The 13,590-nt window shown below is 46.6% G+C and overlaps 6 protein-coding genes across 6 annotated transcripts; 4 read left to right on the forward strand and 2 right to left on the reverse strand.

The window, feature by feature from the left end:
- Window positions 1-460: 460 nt before the first annotated feature.
- LOC6527753 (U3 small nucleolar ribonucleoprotein protein MPP10) lies at window positions 461-3,126 on the reverse strand. Its single transcript, XM_002088797.4, has 3 exons — window positions 2,939-3,126; window positions 1,112-2,870; window positions 461-1,018 (listed from the first exon to the last, which is right to left on the reverse strand). The coding sequence occupies exons 1-3, from the start codon at window positions 3,031-3,033 to the stop codon at window positions 872-874; spliced, it is 2,001 nt and encodes a 666-aa protein (XP_002088833.1). The 5' UTR covers window positions 3,034-3,126; the 3' UTR covers window positions 461-871.
- A 232-nt stretch (window positions 3,127-3,358) lies between these two features.
- Window positions 3,359-5,032, forward strand: LOC6527754 (phosphatidylinositol glycan anchor biosynthesis class U protein). Its single transcript, XM_002088798.3, has 4 exons — window positions 3,359-3,560; window positions 3,621-4,245; window positions 4,308-4,579; window positions 4,639-5,032. The coding sequence occupies exons 1-4, from the start codon at window positions 3,431-3,433 to the stop codon at window positions 4,890-4,892; spliced, it is 1,281 nt and encodes a 426-aa protein (XP_002088834.1). The 5' UTR covers window positions 3,359-3,430; the 3' UTR covers window positions 4,893-5,032.
- On the reverse strand, window positions 5,006-5,568 carry LOC6527755 (39S ribosomal protein L51, mitochondrial). The gene has a single exon (XM_002088799.4). It carries the CDS (start codon window positions 5,566-5,568, stop codon window positions 5,044-5,046), a length of 525 nt encoding a protein of 174 aa, XP_002088835.1. The 3' UTR covers window positions 5,006-5,043.
- Window positions 5,569-5,639: 71 nt separating this feature from the next.
- Window positions 5,640-7,486, forward strand: LOC6527756 (adenylyltransferase and sulfurtransferase MOCS3). The gene is made up of 3 exons (XM_002088800.4): window positions 5,640-5,734; window positions 5,803-5,886; window positions 5,966-7,486. Exon 3 carries the CDS (start codon window positions 5,973-5,975, stop codon window positions 7,332-7,334), a length of 1,362 nt encoding a protein of 453 aa, XP_002088836.1. The 5' UTR covers window positions 5,640-5,734; window positions 5,803-5,886; window positions 5,966-5,972; the 3' UTR covers window positions 7,335-7,486.
- Window positions 7,487-7,795: 309 nt separating this feature from the next.
- Window positions 7,796-9,762, forward strand: LOC6527757 (fatty acyl-CoA reductase wat). The gene is made up of 5 exons (XM_002088801.3): window positions 7,796-7,949; window positions 8,008-8,120; window positions 8,176-8,686; window positions 8,740-9,460; window positions 9,524-9,762. Exons 1-5 carry the CDS (start codon window positions 7,874-7,876, stop codon window positions 9,672-9,674), a joined length of 1,572 nt encoding a protein of 523 aa, XP_002088837.1. The 5' UTR covers window positions 7,796-7,873; the 3' UTR covers window positions 9,675-9,762.
- A 557-nt stretch (window positions 9,763-10,319) lies between these two features.
- On the forward strand, window positions 10,320-13,169 carry LOC6527758 (angiotensin-converting enzyme-related protein). Its single transcript, XM_002088802.4, has 4 exons — window positions 10,320-10,507; window positions 10,582-11,146; window positions 11,599-12,840; window positions 12,911-13,169. Exons 1-4 carry the CDS (start codon window positions 10,460-10,462, stop codon window positions 12,946-12,948), a joined length of 1,893 nt encoding a protein of 630 aa, XP_002088838.1. The 5' UTR covers window positions 10,320-10,459; the 3' UTR covers window positions 12,949-13,169.
- Window positions 13,170-13,590: the final 421 nt, after the last annotated feature.

Genomic DNA, 13,590 nt, shown 5'->3' on the forward strand with positions numbered 1-13,590 from the left:
TCGGTATCGGAACTATTTCGATTAACGATGTCTCAAGCACGGTTCAAATTTAGCCAATACACACTCCAGCTGGAGTTGTATCGTGAAAAGTGAAACGTTAGACCATATCGATTTCGATTTGTATGTCATCTCTAGTCCCACATATTTTTTGGCGCCAACAAATAAAATTGAATTTTTATTCTAATACACACTTTTTAAATTCTTATTTTCTTTAAAAATTGAAGGTTTGGCAGGGCTTTTTTCATAGCTTTGAAATGGCAAGTTTAGTAGAGGCAACATACACCAAATGTTTGTTTTCCAAACTCATATTTAAAATATAAATAATAAGCAATGATACAAAATAGGAAAATCACTTTATGTCCAACGAATTAAACAAAAGCATTTATACATCCAAAAAGTTCATTTGAAAACAATAAACATTTACTCCCATTTAAGAAGAGAACATGAACATTCCAAGTGGTTAGGTTACTTGCTTTGCTTTCTTTAATTAGGGTACTATTTACATAGCAAACAGTTATTTTAAGTAAATAATTCTAAAAATAGTCATATTCTGCAAACTGCACGCGTGCCTAATCGCCTCACCAGGACACAGAATGTCCTTGACTCACACACCGCCACACGCACAGCGCCCACACATCACAGGCACATACGCAGAATGGAACATTAAAAGTACCGGCACATGGGAGCTCCCATGGAGCATCAAATTGGGGACTCCCCAGACGCACAGTACATGCTAAAGATATTCCAGCAACCAGGATTGCTTTGTGGGCATACGTGTGTGCTTGAGACAACTTTCTGGCACGTGACTGGACACGAAAAAACTTTGCTGGCTTAAGGCAATTACAATATGAAGGAGTCCTAACATGTACGTTTAAAGCTTTAGCTTCTTGGCGTTCGCCTTGGCGGGATCCTTTTTCGGTCGCTTGTTGGATGCCGTAGCCGATGTGGTATCCTGCAGTTGGTTGAAGAAGGCCTTTGAGGACTTCAGAGCTCCCTGGTCGTTGCTGCTGACATTGATCTGCAAGAAAAATGTTCATTTAAAATTTATATCGCTCAAGAATAGCATTTAAATACAAAACTTCAAATGGAGATATAGTAAAATCGTATTTACCTTTTGAACATTGCGATTCTTGGTGATTGACTTGAGCAGCTTGGCATCCGCCTCCTTCTTCGTGGGCGCCTTGCCCTCCTTGGCTCGCTGAAGCTCGCGTTGTTCCACAGCCGAGTTAATGGCCCGCTGCTTTTGCTTCTTTTTACGGCGCTCGCGGTTCTTGTCCGTCCGATCGCGTTCGGTCTTGCCAAGTGGAGCGTGCTTGGGTCCGCGGAACACCTCCTCGGGTGCCAACAGCTTGGCATCGCTCACAGCCAGCGGTGCCACCTCTTCCATGTGAACTGCAGGTGTGTTGGTTACGATCTTGACCTCTGGCGCCACCGGTTTCGGCGTGAAGTGGAAGTTAGAAAGAGCGTCCAGTTTGAGGAACAGCGAACGCATTGCCCGCTTGATTTCTTGGTGTTCTTTTGGTTCTGGGCCAGACTTGTCATCGGCATCGCGATTGGGATCGAGTTTTTCCATTTCGCGCTGATACTGCGCCTCGTAGATCTGCGACAGAGATTGTTTTGACTTTTCCTGATCCAGCACCAGCTGTTTTCTGTACTCTTGCGGGGTGTTCACCGGCCGCACAGTGCGCTCCACATCGTCCCATGCTTTGTCGCGGATACGCTGCTTAATTATGTCCTCGATGGAGCGGTTATCCTCTTCCGTGATGGGTGCCGTTGGCCTGGTGGTCGAATCGAAGTCGAGAATCTCCTCAAGCAGTGAGTTCTGGGGTCGATTGGCCGCCTTTACTTCGCCTTTGAGCTGCCAAGGCTTCTCGCCTAGAACAACGTCTTCGTAGTCACGGATGCGTTGGAACAAACGAGCCTCTCTCATCTCATTGGATGATTGGGACGGTGGCTCTGCGGGTTGTGGCTCCTCCTCGTCTTTCTCCGAGTCCGAGTCTGAATCGCTGGCTGGTTCTATGCCACTTTTTGCCACAAATTCGGACTCATCTATTTCGCTGGCCGCATCCTCTTGATCATTTTGAGGTTCGTCGTGGCCCTCTTCTCCTTCGCTTTGATCAGAATCGCCCACTTTGGGATCTTCATCCTCATCCTCATCCGGTTCATTTTCATTTTCACTCTCGTTTTCATTGAAGTAATCTTTCTGCTTGCCTTTGTTGATCTTTTTAGCATGCTCTGTCAGTTCATCATTCATGTCGAAGAAGTCCGCATAGTTGACATTGCCCTCTTCGTCCTCTTCCTCATCTTCGCCAAGGCCAAAATCCTCTGCAAAGTGATCAATATCATCGACCTGCTCAATGCGCTTCTTGCTGTTCAGCCGGCGCATTTCCTTGGCATCCTCCTGCTCCAGGAACTCATTCATCTCTTCCAATTTGAAAAAGGTATCGTCCACCACAGAGTTGCGTACACGCTTGTTTCTTTTGTCTTTTGGCGAAGTGGTCTTCTGCTTCTGTTGCCCGCCATCCTCGTCGCTGAAGTCCGGTTCCTCGTCTTCTTCCTCATCTTGTTCCTCATCAACTGAGTCTTCAGCTTCAACATCTTCGTCTTCTTCCTCCTGTTCCTCACCATCGTCCAGTTCGATGCCCAGGTGCTGCTCTCGCATCGCCGTCAGCTGAGCGGTTTGCTCCAGCAGCTGTTGGAACACCAGTTCGTTGCGCATCTCCAGTTGCTGCCAGATCTGCTCCTCGTCCATCTGGTCCAGCACCAATTCCGGCAGCAGTGCCTTCTTGTTCGCCACATCCCCGCTGATGCTAACGGCGTATGTCTGCTGGATGAGCTGCTCGATGGCCTGCACTTGTTCCGGCTGTGGCCTAAAATGGAAATTGTTTAGACTGCGTTTGAAAAAAACACGTGCGCGGTCTTTGGGAGGAAAACAAACTTGAGGAAACGCTCCGGATTCTTGGTCAACTGCTCGAAGTTCTCTGCGATTTCCTTGAAGACATTCGCCCTCTTCGGTTTTTTATTTCCAATCATTGCTATTGTTGGTTTCTGTGCCTAATTAAATGAAATATTTATTTCAACAATTCGAGTGGAAGAGCGGTTCCAAAAACAACAACAAGATGGTAAGAGATGGACCAGATACCTAGAGATGAGCGCGTGTCTATTTGAAACTTAGGGAACGATTACAAGTAATCATATACGAAGTTTAAAGTTTTCCCAAAAAATTAAGCTAAAATTAGTAACTCCAGCTCTAATAAATAAAACGGAGCTTAGAAAAAAAATTATATTTGCTAATTAAACAGTCGAGAGGCCATATATCGGGACAAAGAAATCGATAACTTATCGAAGGCCTGTGCCACCACCAAGCCAGCTGTAGGCGGCTTTTTTTTACAGGCGGAGTCCGTTCTAAAAAACTATGCCCAACTAGAAGATGGATTCAAAGTTCTTTAAGCTGCTGCTCCTGGGCGGCGCCGTGCGCTTCTACTTCTGTCGCACGCCGCTGGCTCCGATGATCGGCAACCGAGTGGAGTTCGCGACGCCTTTGAACTCACACAAGCGCAGTGAGTAAACAAAGTACACATCACATAAATGAACAAGTCTGAATGGAATTATACTTGCAGTGCAAGAGGGAATATTCCTGCTGCAGAATGGCATTGATCCCTATCAAGGCGACCTGGTGCACGAATCACCGCTGATACTCAGCGCCCTCTCCGGGTTGTTTCAAAAGTACCCGCATTTCTTGCCCATATTCTACATAATCCTGGATGTCTGCACGGCGGCTCTGCTTTATGCGATGAGTCTGAGATTCGTAAAGCAAAAGCAGGAGCAGCAGGACGTGGAGCGAAAGGAGTATGCGAAGGATACGGAGGAGCTGCAGTTTAACCCGCTGGACAAGTTTGACATTCCGGAACTTGTGATCGTGGCATATCTTTTTAACCCACTGACTGTTATGAGCTGCATCGGCATGACCTCCACCGTGATAAGCAATCTGTTCCTGGCCTTCTTTTTCTATTGTCTTGTGAAAGGACTGCTCCTTCCATGTCTTCTTGTTCTCGCCTTCGAGACCGTCCGTAGCTTCTATCCCATCGTTCTGATAGCGCCACTGCTACTGGTCTTTTCACGGAACTCGATCAGGAGGGGTGTGGCTATTTCAGTGCTTTTCATCGTCAGTTGCCTGCTCGTGGCAATTGCTAACTATTTTGTGCTGAACAGCTGGAACTTCCTGGATGGAACGTTGGGTTTCATGTAAGCAATAACTACCCTAATAAGTTTTTGTCCTTATTTTTACGTTTTAAAATATCTTACAGATTTTATTTCCGCGATCTACAGCCAAATATCGGTCTGTTCTGGTACTTTTTCACTGAAATGTTTGAACACTTCCGCACCATGTTCCTAATTACATTCCAACTGAATGCCACCGTCTTATACCTGGTGCCACTAAGTATTAAGCTGCGCAAGGAGCCGCTACTGCTAGCCACGGTATTGGTGGCCCTAATGGCCGTGTTTAGAGCGTATCCCAGCCTGGGCGATGTGGGCTTTTATTTGGCCTTGCTTCCTCTGTGGAAAAGATGTTGGAAATGTAAGTTATCTGGCTCACTCACTAATTTCAACTATTAAAAACTATGGTTAATTTTTCAGTTATGGCCCATGGCTTTGTGGTCTTCACGTTCTTTCTGGTCACTCTATCTATGATGGGAGCGCTTTGGCACTTGTGGATCTATGCAGGCTCGGCAAATGCCAATTTCTATTTCGGTGCCACTCTGGCGTTTTCCACCGGCCAGATATTTCTCATCACCGATCTGCTGTTCGCTCACGTTAAACGTGAGTTCTGTCTGTTCAATGGCCAGAAGATTCTGATCGATGGCGAGGAAGCGAGGATAGTCTTAAAGTAAGCATAAACAGTATCAGCCTGACAGACGGAATCCAGGAACTTTGTACAGATGCAGAATGCGCTTCCTAATGGGCAGCCAGGCATACTCTTAAGATAAGTTAACTCCGAACAATATCAGATTAAACAAAATATTTTATTTGATTCTAATGGTTTTACTGATGTGAATACCCCGTCTTGGTCTTGCGGTTGAGGAACCTGTACAAGTACAGGATGCGCTTCTCCATTTCCCGCCACTTGGTGGGCCGTGCGATTGGATACTTGGACTTCTCGAGTAGCTTACGCTTACGGAGAAGCACCTGGTACTCATTACCGGAGACGCCGCGCAGCCAGGATGGCAGGGAGTAGAGCACCTTGACGGGATGCAGACGATCGTTGCCCAGAATGTCGATGTAGTCGTTCTGGCCAAACAGGGCACGTTTCTTTGACCAGGCGTTCTTCGGGCGATACACCGGCATGGGCAGCTTATGTCCGTTGTCCACATGGGGCAGTAGTCCGCTCTTAAAGATCTTGTCCTCGTATCCATAACGCCGCACAGTGGGACCGCGTGCTCGTCGCTCGGCATGGGATAATTGGCGGACGGTGTAGCTTGTTGATGCCATCGGAGCCAAGGGTTTTCCGCGCACAGCAAGGAGCGTGGCTCTGCCCAGCTTTTGAATTGTACTTCCCATCCAGGACATGGCAATGTTTTAATTTACGATTAGATAATTGTAAACACCGCCTGGAAATGGGTGAAAAAACACGAACAGAACAGCTGTTTTGCTGGCTTGCCGGCAGTGTTGGAAAATATATTGGGTTGTTGTACCTAAGTGCGGTACACGGCATATGGCAACATAAGTTAAGTAGGTAAGGTAAAATTAAGCGAATTTTTTTGCTATATACATAATAAGAATTTGAATTTGCGATGTAATAAGCTTTTATAGAGATACAGCTCCGTGTGCAAGTACCTAGTTACACGGCAAACTTGGAATCGAAACAGTGAACCATCGAAAGTGCCGGTAAGTGCAATCGACATTCAACAGCTGATTGCCGTGCAAAACATTTGTTTTAACTGACCAACGCAAAATCCATCTGCAGCATCCCAATGATGGAATCCGAGGTAGATTCCGAGCAAAGCAGGTTGAAGCGGGAGATCGCCGAGCTGCGCGCAGCGCTCAACCGGAAGGAGCAGTGCCTCCGGGAATTGGAGGCCTCGGTTTCCAGTGACGCTAGTGCAGAGGAGCAGGTCGTCGGAAATGCTCTGGAATCGCCTGGACGTGCTGTCCACACCAAGTTGACCAACGACGATATTGCGCGATACAGCCGGCAGCTTATACTGCCCGACTTCGGAGTCCAGGGACAACTAAAGCTGAAGAACAGCTCTGTGTTGATTGTGGGCCTGGGCGGATTGGGATGTCCGGCGGCGCAATACTTGGCGGCAGCCGGATGTGGACGCTTGGGACTCATAGACTACGACGAGGTGGAGCGGAGCAACTTTCACCGCCAGATCCTGCACTCCGAGAGCCGTTGCGGCATGTCCAAGGCTGAATCGGCGAGGATAGCGCTGCTCGAACTGAATCCCCACTGCGAGATCCATTGCCATTCCAGGCTGCTGTACAGCCAGAACGCCTTGCACATCATCCGTGGCTACGACGTGGTCCTAGACTGCAGCGACAATGTGCCTACCCGTTATCTACTCAGCGATGCCTGCGTCATGCTGAGGAAACCCCTCGTCTCCGGGAGTGCACTCAAGATGGATGGCCAGCTCACCGTTTACAACTACGGTAATGGACCTTGCTACCGGTGTATCTACCCAGTGCCTCCGCCACCGGAAGCAGTCACCAACTGCGGAGATGGCGGAGTCCTTGGTGCTGTAACGGGCACAATTGGAGCTATGCAAGCACTTGAGGCCATCAAGGTGATTGTGGGACTGGGAGATGTCCTCGCCGGACGCCTCCTAATCTTCGATGGCAGTAGCGGCCTATTTCGAAATATTCGCATACGCAGCAAGCGACCCAACTGCCATGTGTGCTCCGCCCAACCGCTGATCACGGAGCTAATCGACTACGAAATGTTCTGTGGCATGCATGCAACCGACAAGGACAATCCCTTGCAACTGTTGTCGACGGATGAGCGTTTGTCCGTGAAGGACTACCACGCGAAGCTGCAGGCTCAACCACATTTGCTTATCGATGTGCGACCAACGGCGGAATTCGAGATTTGCCAGCTGCCCGAGGCTGTGAATGTGCCACTGGTAGAGATCCTAGACGACAGCTATCTTAAGCGGTTTGGCAAGCAGTTGGAGGATAAGGAACTGCCTATCATCCTGCTCTGTCGTCGTGGAAATGATTCCCAGATCGCCGTTCAGCATGTGCGCAATCGATTCCCCATGCATTCCGTGAGAGACCTGATTGGTGGACTGCACGCCTGGACGAACAGCGTAGACCCCAGTTTTCCCATATACTAATCCGACGAATGTTGTAATATTGTACGTAGATATATATGTAGATTTATTCTTGTTTTCTCCTGCATTGCTTTGGTTTTTTTTGTATTTACCCAAGTTTTACGTCTGTCTTGTTATCACAAATACCAAGCTGGTGTAATAAAATGAATAATTCAGTTCTGACTTTTTTCATTGAGTATAACGATAAATTTGATGGAATTATACGTCTTCCGGGTTCTAAAGGCGAACTATACAAGTGGAAAAGTATGGATACTTTTGTATGGCATATATCATATATATGTATATCCTATATACCCTTTCATTGCAGCTCTGTTGAAGAAAACTAACCTCTACAATACGTTTTCGAACCTATCAGTTCCAGCAGTTTTCCACCTTCGTAATTAAGTTTAGTAATCAAATACAAAGTGAAACAAATTGAATAATGAAAGCCCATCGGTGGACACAAGAAGGTCATTAGCATTCTATTATAAATGGAATAAAGAGTGAAAGCACTGCTCATTTGTGTAGGCGAGCCGACGGAACCAATATCATTTCAGTCCAAAATGGAGACCAACATTTTACGCTTTTACAGAAACAAATCGGTTTTTGTAACCGGAGGCACTGGATTTCTGGGAAAAGGTAGTGCTGAATCCCTCGGTATTAAGTTCCAAACAAAAACCTATAATCCTAATTACAGTGATCATTGAAAAACTGTTGCGTTCAACTGACGTAAGAAGGGTATACCTGTTAATAAGGCCCAAAAAGAATGAAACCGTGGAGGGACGATTTCAGGCCTGGAAGGATGAGCCGGTGAGTCCAACTAGATGATGATCAGCATGGTGGTACCCATTCGATTATATTTCAGGTTTTCGAGATCCTGCTCAAGGCTAAACCGGGGGCCCTGAAGCTGGTAACACCCATTTCGGGAGACTGCAGCGAACCCGGTCTGGGTCTCAGCGATGGGGATCGCAGGATAGTGACCACCGATGTGCAGGTGATCATCCACAGTGCCGCCTCCATTCGCTTCGTTGAGCCGCTCCACAGGGCGCTCAACATCAATACGCGTGGCACGCGCCTATTGATTCAGCTGGCCAAGGAGATGAAGGGCTTAGAAGCCTTCGTGCACATCTCCACGGCCTTCTCCAACTGCCCCTCGCAGCACATTGAGGAGCGTTTCTATCCGGAGCACCTATCGTGCCCGGCGGCCAAGGTGCTCGAATTCAACGAGACTTTGAGCGCAGATCTGGTGGACAACATGGCTCCGGCTCTAATGGGCAAGTTCCCGAACACCTATACATACACCAAGGCACTGGCTGAGCAGGTGATCCAGATGGAGGCCCAGGACCTGCCTATCTGCATTTTTCGTCCTGCGATAAGTAAGTGATCTTGCGATTCAGGATATTTTTATAAGCCACTTTATCCCTTGCAGTTTTGGCAAATTTCAAGGAGCCTATGTCCGGATGGATTGACAACCTTCACGGAATCGTCGCCTTGATATACGGCAATGCCCATGGGATCCTTCGCCTCTTATATGTCAATCCTAAGGCCGATGCTTTAATAGTTCCCGGCGACTATTGTGCCAATGTGGCACTAGCTTCCGCATGGCAGGTGGCAAATCATTCCGAATCGCCAACGTCCTCTCAGTTGGCGGCAAATAAGCAGCCACCCATTTATACCCTTGCCACCACCAAGTCAAATTCCATCACCTTCGGGGAAGCGGTCAAGTTGGGCATCGATCACAACCATAAGATTCCGGTGACCAAAACGATTTGGTATCCCTTTGCCCACTTTACCACCTGCCCGTGGCTGTTCAAGCTGGGCTGCATATTTTATCACCTGATTCCTGGTTTCTTCTTTGATCTCCTCCTGCGCATTCAGGGTAAAAAGCCCATTCTGATGAGGAGTTATCAGAAGATCCACGAAGCACTGTTGTTGCTCTTTCCCTTTAATGGCATCTCGTACGTGATGGATATGAGGAATACCAATCAGCTATGGGATTCCATGTCGCCGGAGGACAGAAGCATATTTCCCTTCGACATGGCCACTCTCAACTGGGAGGAGTACTACAAACGCATCTTGTCCGGCATGCGGGTGTTCCTCTTCAAGGAATCCTGGGACACCTTGGAATACGCTAAAAAGCGATTATTCAGGTGCGTATATTATACTGATATGATTTGATAATACTAATTATACAATTTTAATGTCGGTTTCAGGTTTTATCTGTTGCATCGATTCCTGCAACTTGTACTGTGCCTGGTTTTTGGAAAGTTTTTATGGATCCTGTACAGCTTAATTGCTAAATATTACTTTAAGAGCATTGAGGTTAACCTGCCGTCTTCGGTGGTCCATCTTTCAAGTATTTAATCCAATATTTGATGGTCCTTTTTTGATCGATATATTACGGTGTTTATTGTTTCAATTACCAAAAATACAGTTATATATACGAACTTGATTAATTAATTTTAAATCCTTAATTCTATGCAATTACACTGCACAAATAACGGTGTAAGAATAAAGTGTCAGCTCACTACGTTTGAGTTCGGCGCTGAGGTGCCGATAATGCAGACAAAAAAAAAGGTATAGCAAAGCAGGTTGATTGGTGGGCAGGTGTAAAATTACGGAACACGCACACTCTTGTGATTGTGTATGAATGCGAGACGGCAAGCAGTTCAGCATTTGTATCGGCATCGGGAGCGCATTGGCAAGCAGTGGTGTTAACTCAGCTATTTTCCCGCCAAATAGTTACAGTAACAGATTACTAATTAATTTCTTTACTTGCCAACATAACAGAAAAATGTATTAAAAAATGTATGCGTAACACTATGAAATGTAGAATAATAATTCTAAATTTGTATTTGTTTTGAAGCTTATATTAATTTATGAGAACACCACGGATGAACTTTGGCAATTTCTGTCGGCTCTTAGTCGGCTGCACTGTGAACTGCTTTATCTCGTTTCACTGTGCGATGCTCGTGCACGCTCTTATAAAAACCGTTCTCCGTCGCAACGAGAATTCAGTAGCTCCACAGCAGCGACGGGAAGACAAAGCAATCCGGATTGAATACGTCCTAGTTTTGGGTCCGTATTACTGAAAATTTAAAGTGCAAAGTAGCTGATAAGCGCGGCTTGACCCGGGAAAGGCGCCAAAGATGGGGGCATGCAATATAACCGTCTTATTGCTGGTCATCATGTTGTGGGTGAGTTATAACATCACAAGCCCCAAAGAATTCCCTATATTTCTATATTTAAACAAACGTATATATTTTATTAGCTACCCCATGGACTGTCCATGGGCAATAGCTGCTCGGCATCGGTGCTGGAGGCGCGCAGGTTTTTCGAGCTGGAAAATGAACAACTACGAAGGCGCTTCCACGAGGAATTCCTTTCCGGTTACAACTATAACACCAATGTAACGGAGGCGAACCGCCAGGCCATGATCGATGTGTATGCCCGCAATGCGGAGCTCAATAAGCGCCTGGCCCAGCAGATAAAGGCCTCCGATTACATTCAGTCCGAGGATGCGGATATACGACGACAGGCCGAGCATCTCTCCAAACTGGGAGCATCCGCCCTGAATGCTGACGACTACCTGGCCCTGCAGAATGCCATCAGTTCCATGCAAACGAATTATGCCACCGCCACCGTGTGCTCATACACCAATCGCAGTGATTGCTCGCTCACACTGGAGCCGCACATCCAGGAGCGTCTGTCCCACAGCCGTGATCCTGCCGAGCTGGCTTGGTACTGGCGGGAGTGGCACGATAAGGCCGGAACTCCCATGCGGGAGAACTTCGCCGAGTACGTGCGTCTGACGCGCAAGGCATCCCAATTGAATGGTAAGTGATGGACGCCCCGATAACCCGCTGTCTGACCCAAAACGGGGGAAATGGTTTCGCCAGCACTGGGAGAAATGCGTTCAAAGTGGGTTATCCACTTCACACTTATGTGCTTGGTACCCCTTTAGAATGTGGTGATATAAGAAGGTTTAAGATGCAAAACTTGTGTGACGAAACTCCCCAAAATATTCGGATATCTACAAATGTTTGAATAACTCTATATCCCACAAAAACTACGAAATTTTTAAAACCTTATAATAGTTCTAAAAATAGTTTTCTACCAAAGTATATTTTTGTTTTAATAATAGGTGAATAGGGGTTATCACTTTTTTAGACTTTGATTTAATTGCAAAACATAGTTTTTTTACAAATGCCTTTTTTTTTTTATTTAATTTTACTAGAATTCACTTTACAAATCTGGCTTATAATGTAATATTTCTGTCTGCCTAAAGGTCACCGCTCCTACGCCGACTACTGGGTGCAGTTCTACGAGGACCCGGACTTTGAGCGCCAACTGGATGCCACATTTAAGCAGCTGCTGCCCTTCTACCGACAGCTCCACGGCTACGTTCGCTTCCGTTTGCGACAGCACTACGGTCCGGATGTGATGCCGGCAGAGGGAAACATTCCTATTAGCCTGCTGGGCAACATGTGGGGTCAGTCGTGGAACGAGCTGCTCGATTTGTTCACGCCCTATCCGGAGAAGCCGTTTGTGGACGTGAAGGCCGAAATGGAGAAGCAGGGATACACGGTGCAGAAGCTGTTTGAGCTGGGTGATCAGTACTTCCAGTCGCTCGGCATGCGCGCCCTGCCGCCCAGTTTCTGGAATCTAAGTCTGCTCACCCGTCCCGACGATCGTCAGGTGGTTTGCCACGCCTCCGCCTGGGACTTTTACCAAGACAGCGATGTGCGGATCAAGATGTGCACCGAAGTGGACTCCCACTACTTTTATGTGGTGCATCATGAGCTGGGACACATCCAGTACTATTTGCAATACGAGCAACAGCCGGCTGTCTACCGGGGAGCACCCAATCCTGGCTTCCATGAAGCTGTGGGCGATGTGATTGCCCTATCCGTGATGTCGGCCAAGCACTTGAAGGCCATTGGCCTGCTCGAAAATGGTCGACTAGACGAAAAGAGTCGTATCAATCAGTTGTTCAAGCAGGCCCTCTCCAAGATTGTCTTCCTGCCCTTTGGCTACGCCGTGGATAAGTATCGCCATGCCGTTTTTCGCAACGAATTGGATGAGTCGCAATGGAACTGCGGCTTCTGGCAGATGCGATCCGAGTTTGGCGGCGTCGAACCACCAGTATTCCGCACCGAAAAGGACTTTGACCCGCCAGCCAAGTACCACATTGATGCAGACGTGGAGTACCTGCGCTACTTTGCCGCCCACATCTTCCAGTTTCAGTTCCACAAGGCCCTGTGCCGCAAGGCCGGCCAGTATGCGCCCAACAACAGTCGCCTGACTCTGGACAACTGTGATATCTTCGGCAGCAAGGCAGCTGGACGATCACTAAGCCAGTTCCTCTCAAAGGGCAACTCCCGCCATTGGAAGGAGGTGCTGGAGGAGTTCACGGGCGAAACGGAAATGGACCCAGCCGCTCTGCTGGAGTACTTTGAACCGCTGTACCAGTGGCTTAAGCAGGAGAACAGTCGCTTGGGCGTCCCATTGGGCTGGGGACCAACAGGCAGTAAGTAATTAAATTTAAAATAGTTACTGCAGATTACAAGATTTGGCATTCGTCACCTTTTCTTTTGCAGAAATCCCCTCTGATTGCTGTGGAACATTTAGCACCTAGACTGAGCCATCCAGAACTTGACTTAAGGTTATTGGGACCCGCAAAACAATATTGGTTTAGTCTGTCATTAGCAAAGAAGCAAAATAAACGCGATAAGAACGATAATTAATTCTACATGTGCGCTTTGATATTTAAATTGATATTTATTGTATCGATTCATTCGTATCGTTTCTTTCGTTTCATTAATAAATTGCCATTACATAATACACTTTTTAACGATATCCCTCCATCTTTTGTCATAAACAAAATTGTATAAATTATATCCGTTCGTGAATTATGTTTCTATCTCAACCACAAAGTTGTATATGTTTCGGTCAGTGTAAATTTTCGATATCTTGCTTGCTTTTTTGTACACAGCAAAAGCGCTCAAAAGTTAATCTCAAATTTATTTGATGCTTCTAACTGGATGCCACTTTGAATAACTCGGATAAAATATGATCGCTTATATCAGTGTTTATGGAACCTGTTGAATATTTATACTAAATTCAGGTTGGCTACTAAAAAAAACTTTGTAAATAAAAATAACTTTCGGTAAATATGAGTAAACAATCAATGTTATTGCTGAAATTGAAATCAAGTAATGGCTTCTAAAACTGTTTGTAAACTAAAAAAAGCTAATGCCCTTGAGAAAATGTATTTGTT

The sequence above is a fragment of the Drosophila yakuba genome, chromosome 2L (genome assembly GCF_016746365.2).
Source record: "Drosophila yakuba strain Tai18E2 chromosome 2L, Prin_Dyak_Tai18E2_2.1, whole genome shotgun sequence".
NCBI lineage: Eukaryota > Metazoa > Arthropoda > Insecta > Diptera > Drosophilidae > Drosophila > Drosophila yakuba.

Excerpts from the sequence above, each read along its gene's own strand:
- LOC6527753 (XM_002088797.4), bottom strand. The coding sequence starts at position 3,033 with ATGATTGGAAATAAAAAACCGAAGAGGGCGAATGTCTTCAAGGAAATC. Across the intron at positions 2,871-2,938 it reads AATCCGGAGCGTTTCCTCAA|GCCACAGCCGGAACAAGTGC; the intron begins GTTTGTTTTCCT and ends TTTCCATTTTAG. Across the intron at positions 1,019-1,111 it reads AGAATCGCAATGTTCAAAAG|ATCAATGTCAGCAGCAACGA; the intron begins GTAAATACGATT and ends TTTTTCTTGCAG.
- LOC6527758 (XM_002088802.4), top strand. The coding sequence starts at position 10,460 with ATGGGGGCATGCAATATAACCGTCTTATTGCTGGTCATCATGTTGTGG. Across the intron at positions 11,147-11,598 it reads CAAGGCATCCCAATTGAATG|GTCACCGCTCCTACGCCGAC; the intron begins GTAAGTGATGGA and ends GTCTGCCTAAAG. Across the intron at positions 12,841-12,910 it reads GGGCTGGGGACCAACAGGCA|AAATCCCCTCTGATTGCTGT; the intron begins GTAAGTAATTAA and ends TTTCTTTTGCAG.
- LOC6527757 (XM_002088801.3), top strand. The coding sequence starts at position 7,874 with ATGGAGACCAACATTTTACGCTTTTACAGAAACAAATCGGTTTTTGTA. Across the intron at positions 7,950-8,007 it reads CACTGGATTTCTGGGAAAAG|TGATCATTGAAAAACTGTTG; the intron begins GTAGTGCTGAAT and ends TCCTAATTACAG. Across the intron at positions 8,121-8,175 it reads AGGCCTGGAAGGATGAGCCG|GTTTTCGAGATCCTGCTCAA; the intron begins GTGAGTCCAACT and ends ATTATATTTCAG.
- LOC6527754 (XM_002088798.3), top strand. The coding sequence starts at position 3,431 with ATGGATTCAAAGTTCTTTAAGCTGCTGCTCCTGGGCGGCGCCGTGCGC. Across the intron at positions 3,561-3,620 it reads TTTGAACTCACACAAGCGCA|TGCAAGAGGGAATATTCCTG; the intron begins GTGAGTAAACAA and ends TTATACTTGCAG. Across the intron at positions 4,580-4,638 it reads GTGGAAAAGATGTTGGAAAT|TTATGGCCCATGGCTTTGTG; the intron begins GTAAGTTATCTG and ends TTAATTTTTCAG.
- LOC6527756 (XM_002088800.4), top strand. The coding sequence starts at position 5,973 with ATGATGGAATCCGAGGTAGATTCCGAGCAAAGCAGGTTGAAGCGGGAG.
- LOC6527755 (XM_002088799.4), bottom strand. The coding sequence starts at position 5,568 with ATGTCCTGGATGGGAAGTACAATTCAAAAGCTGGGCAGAGCCACGCTC.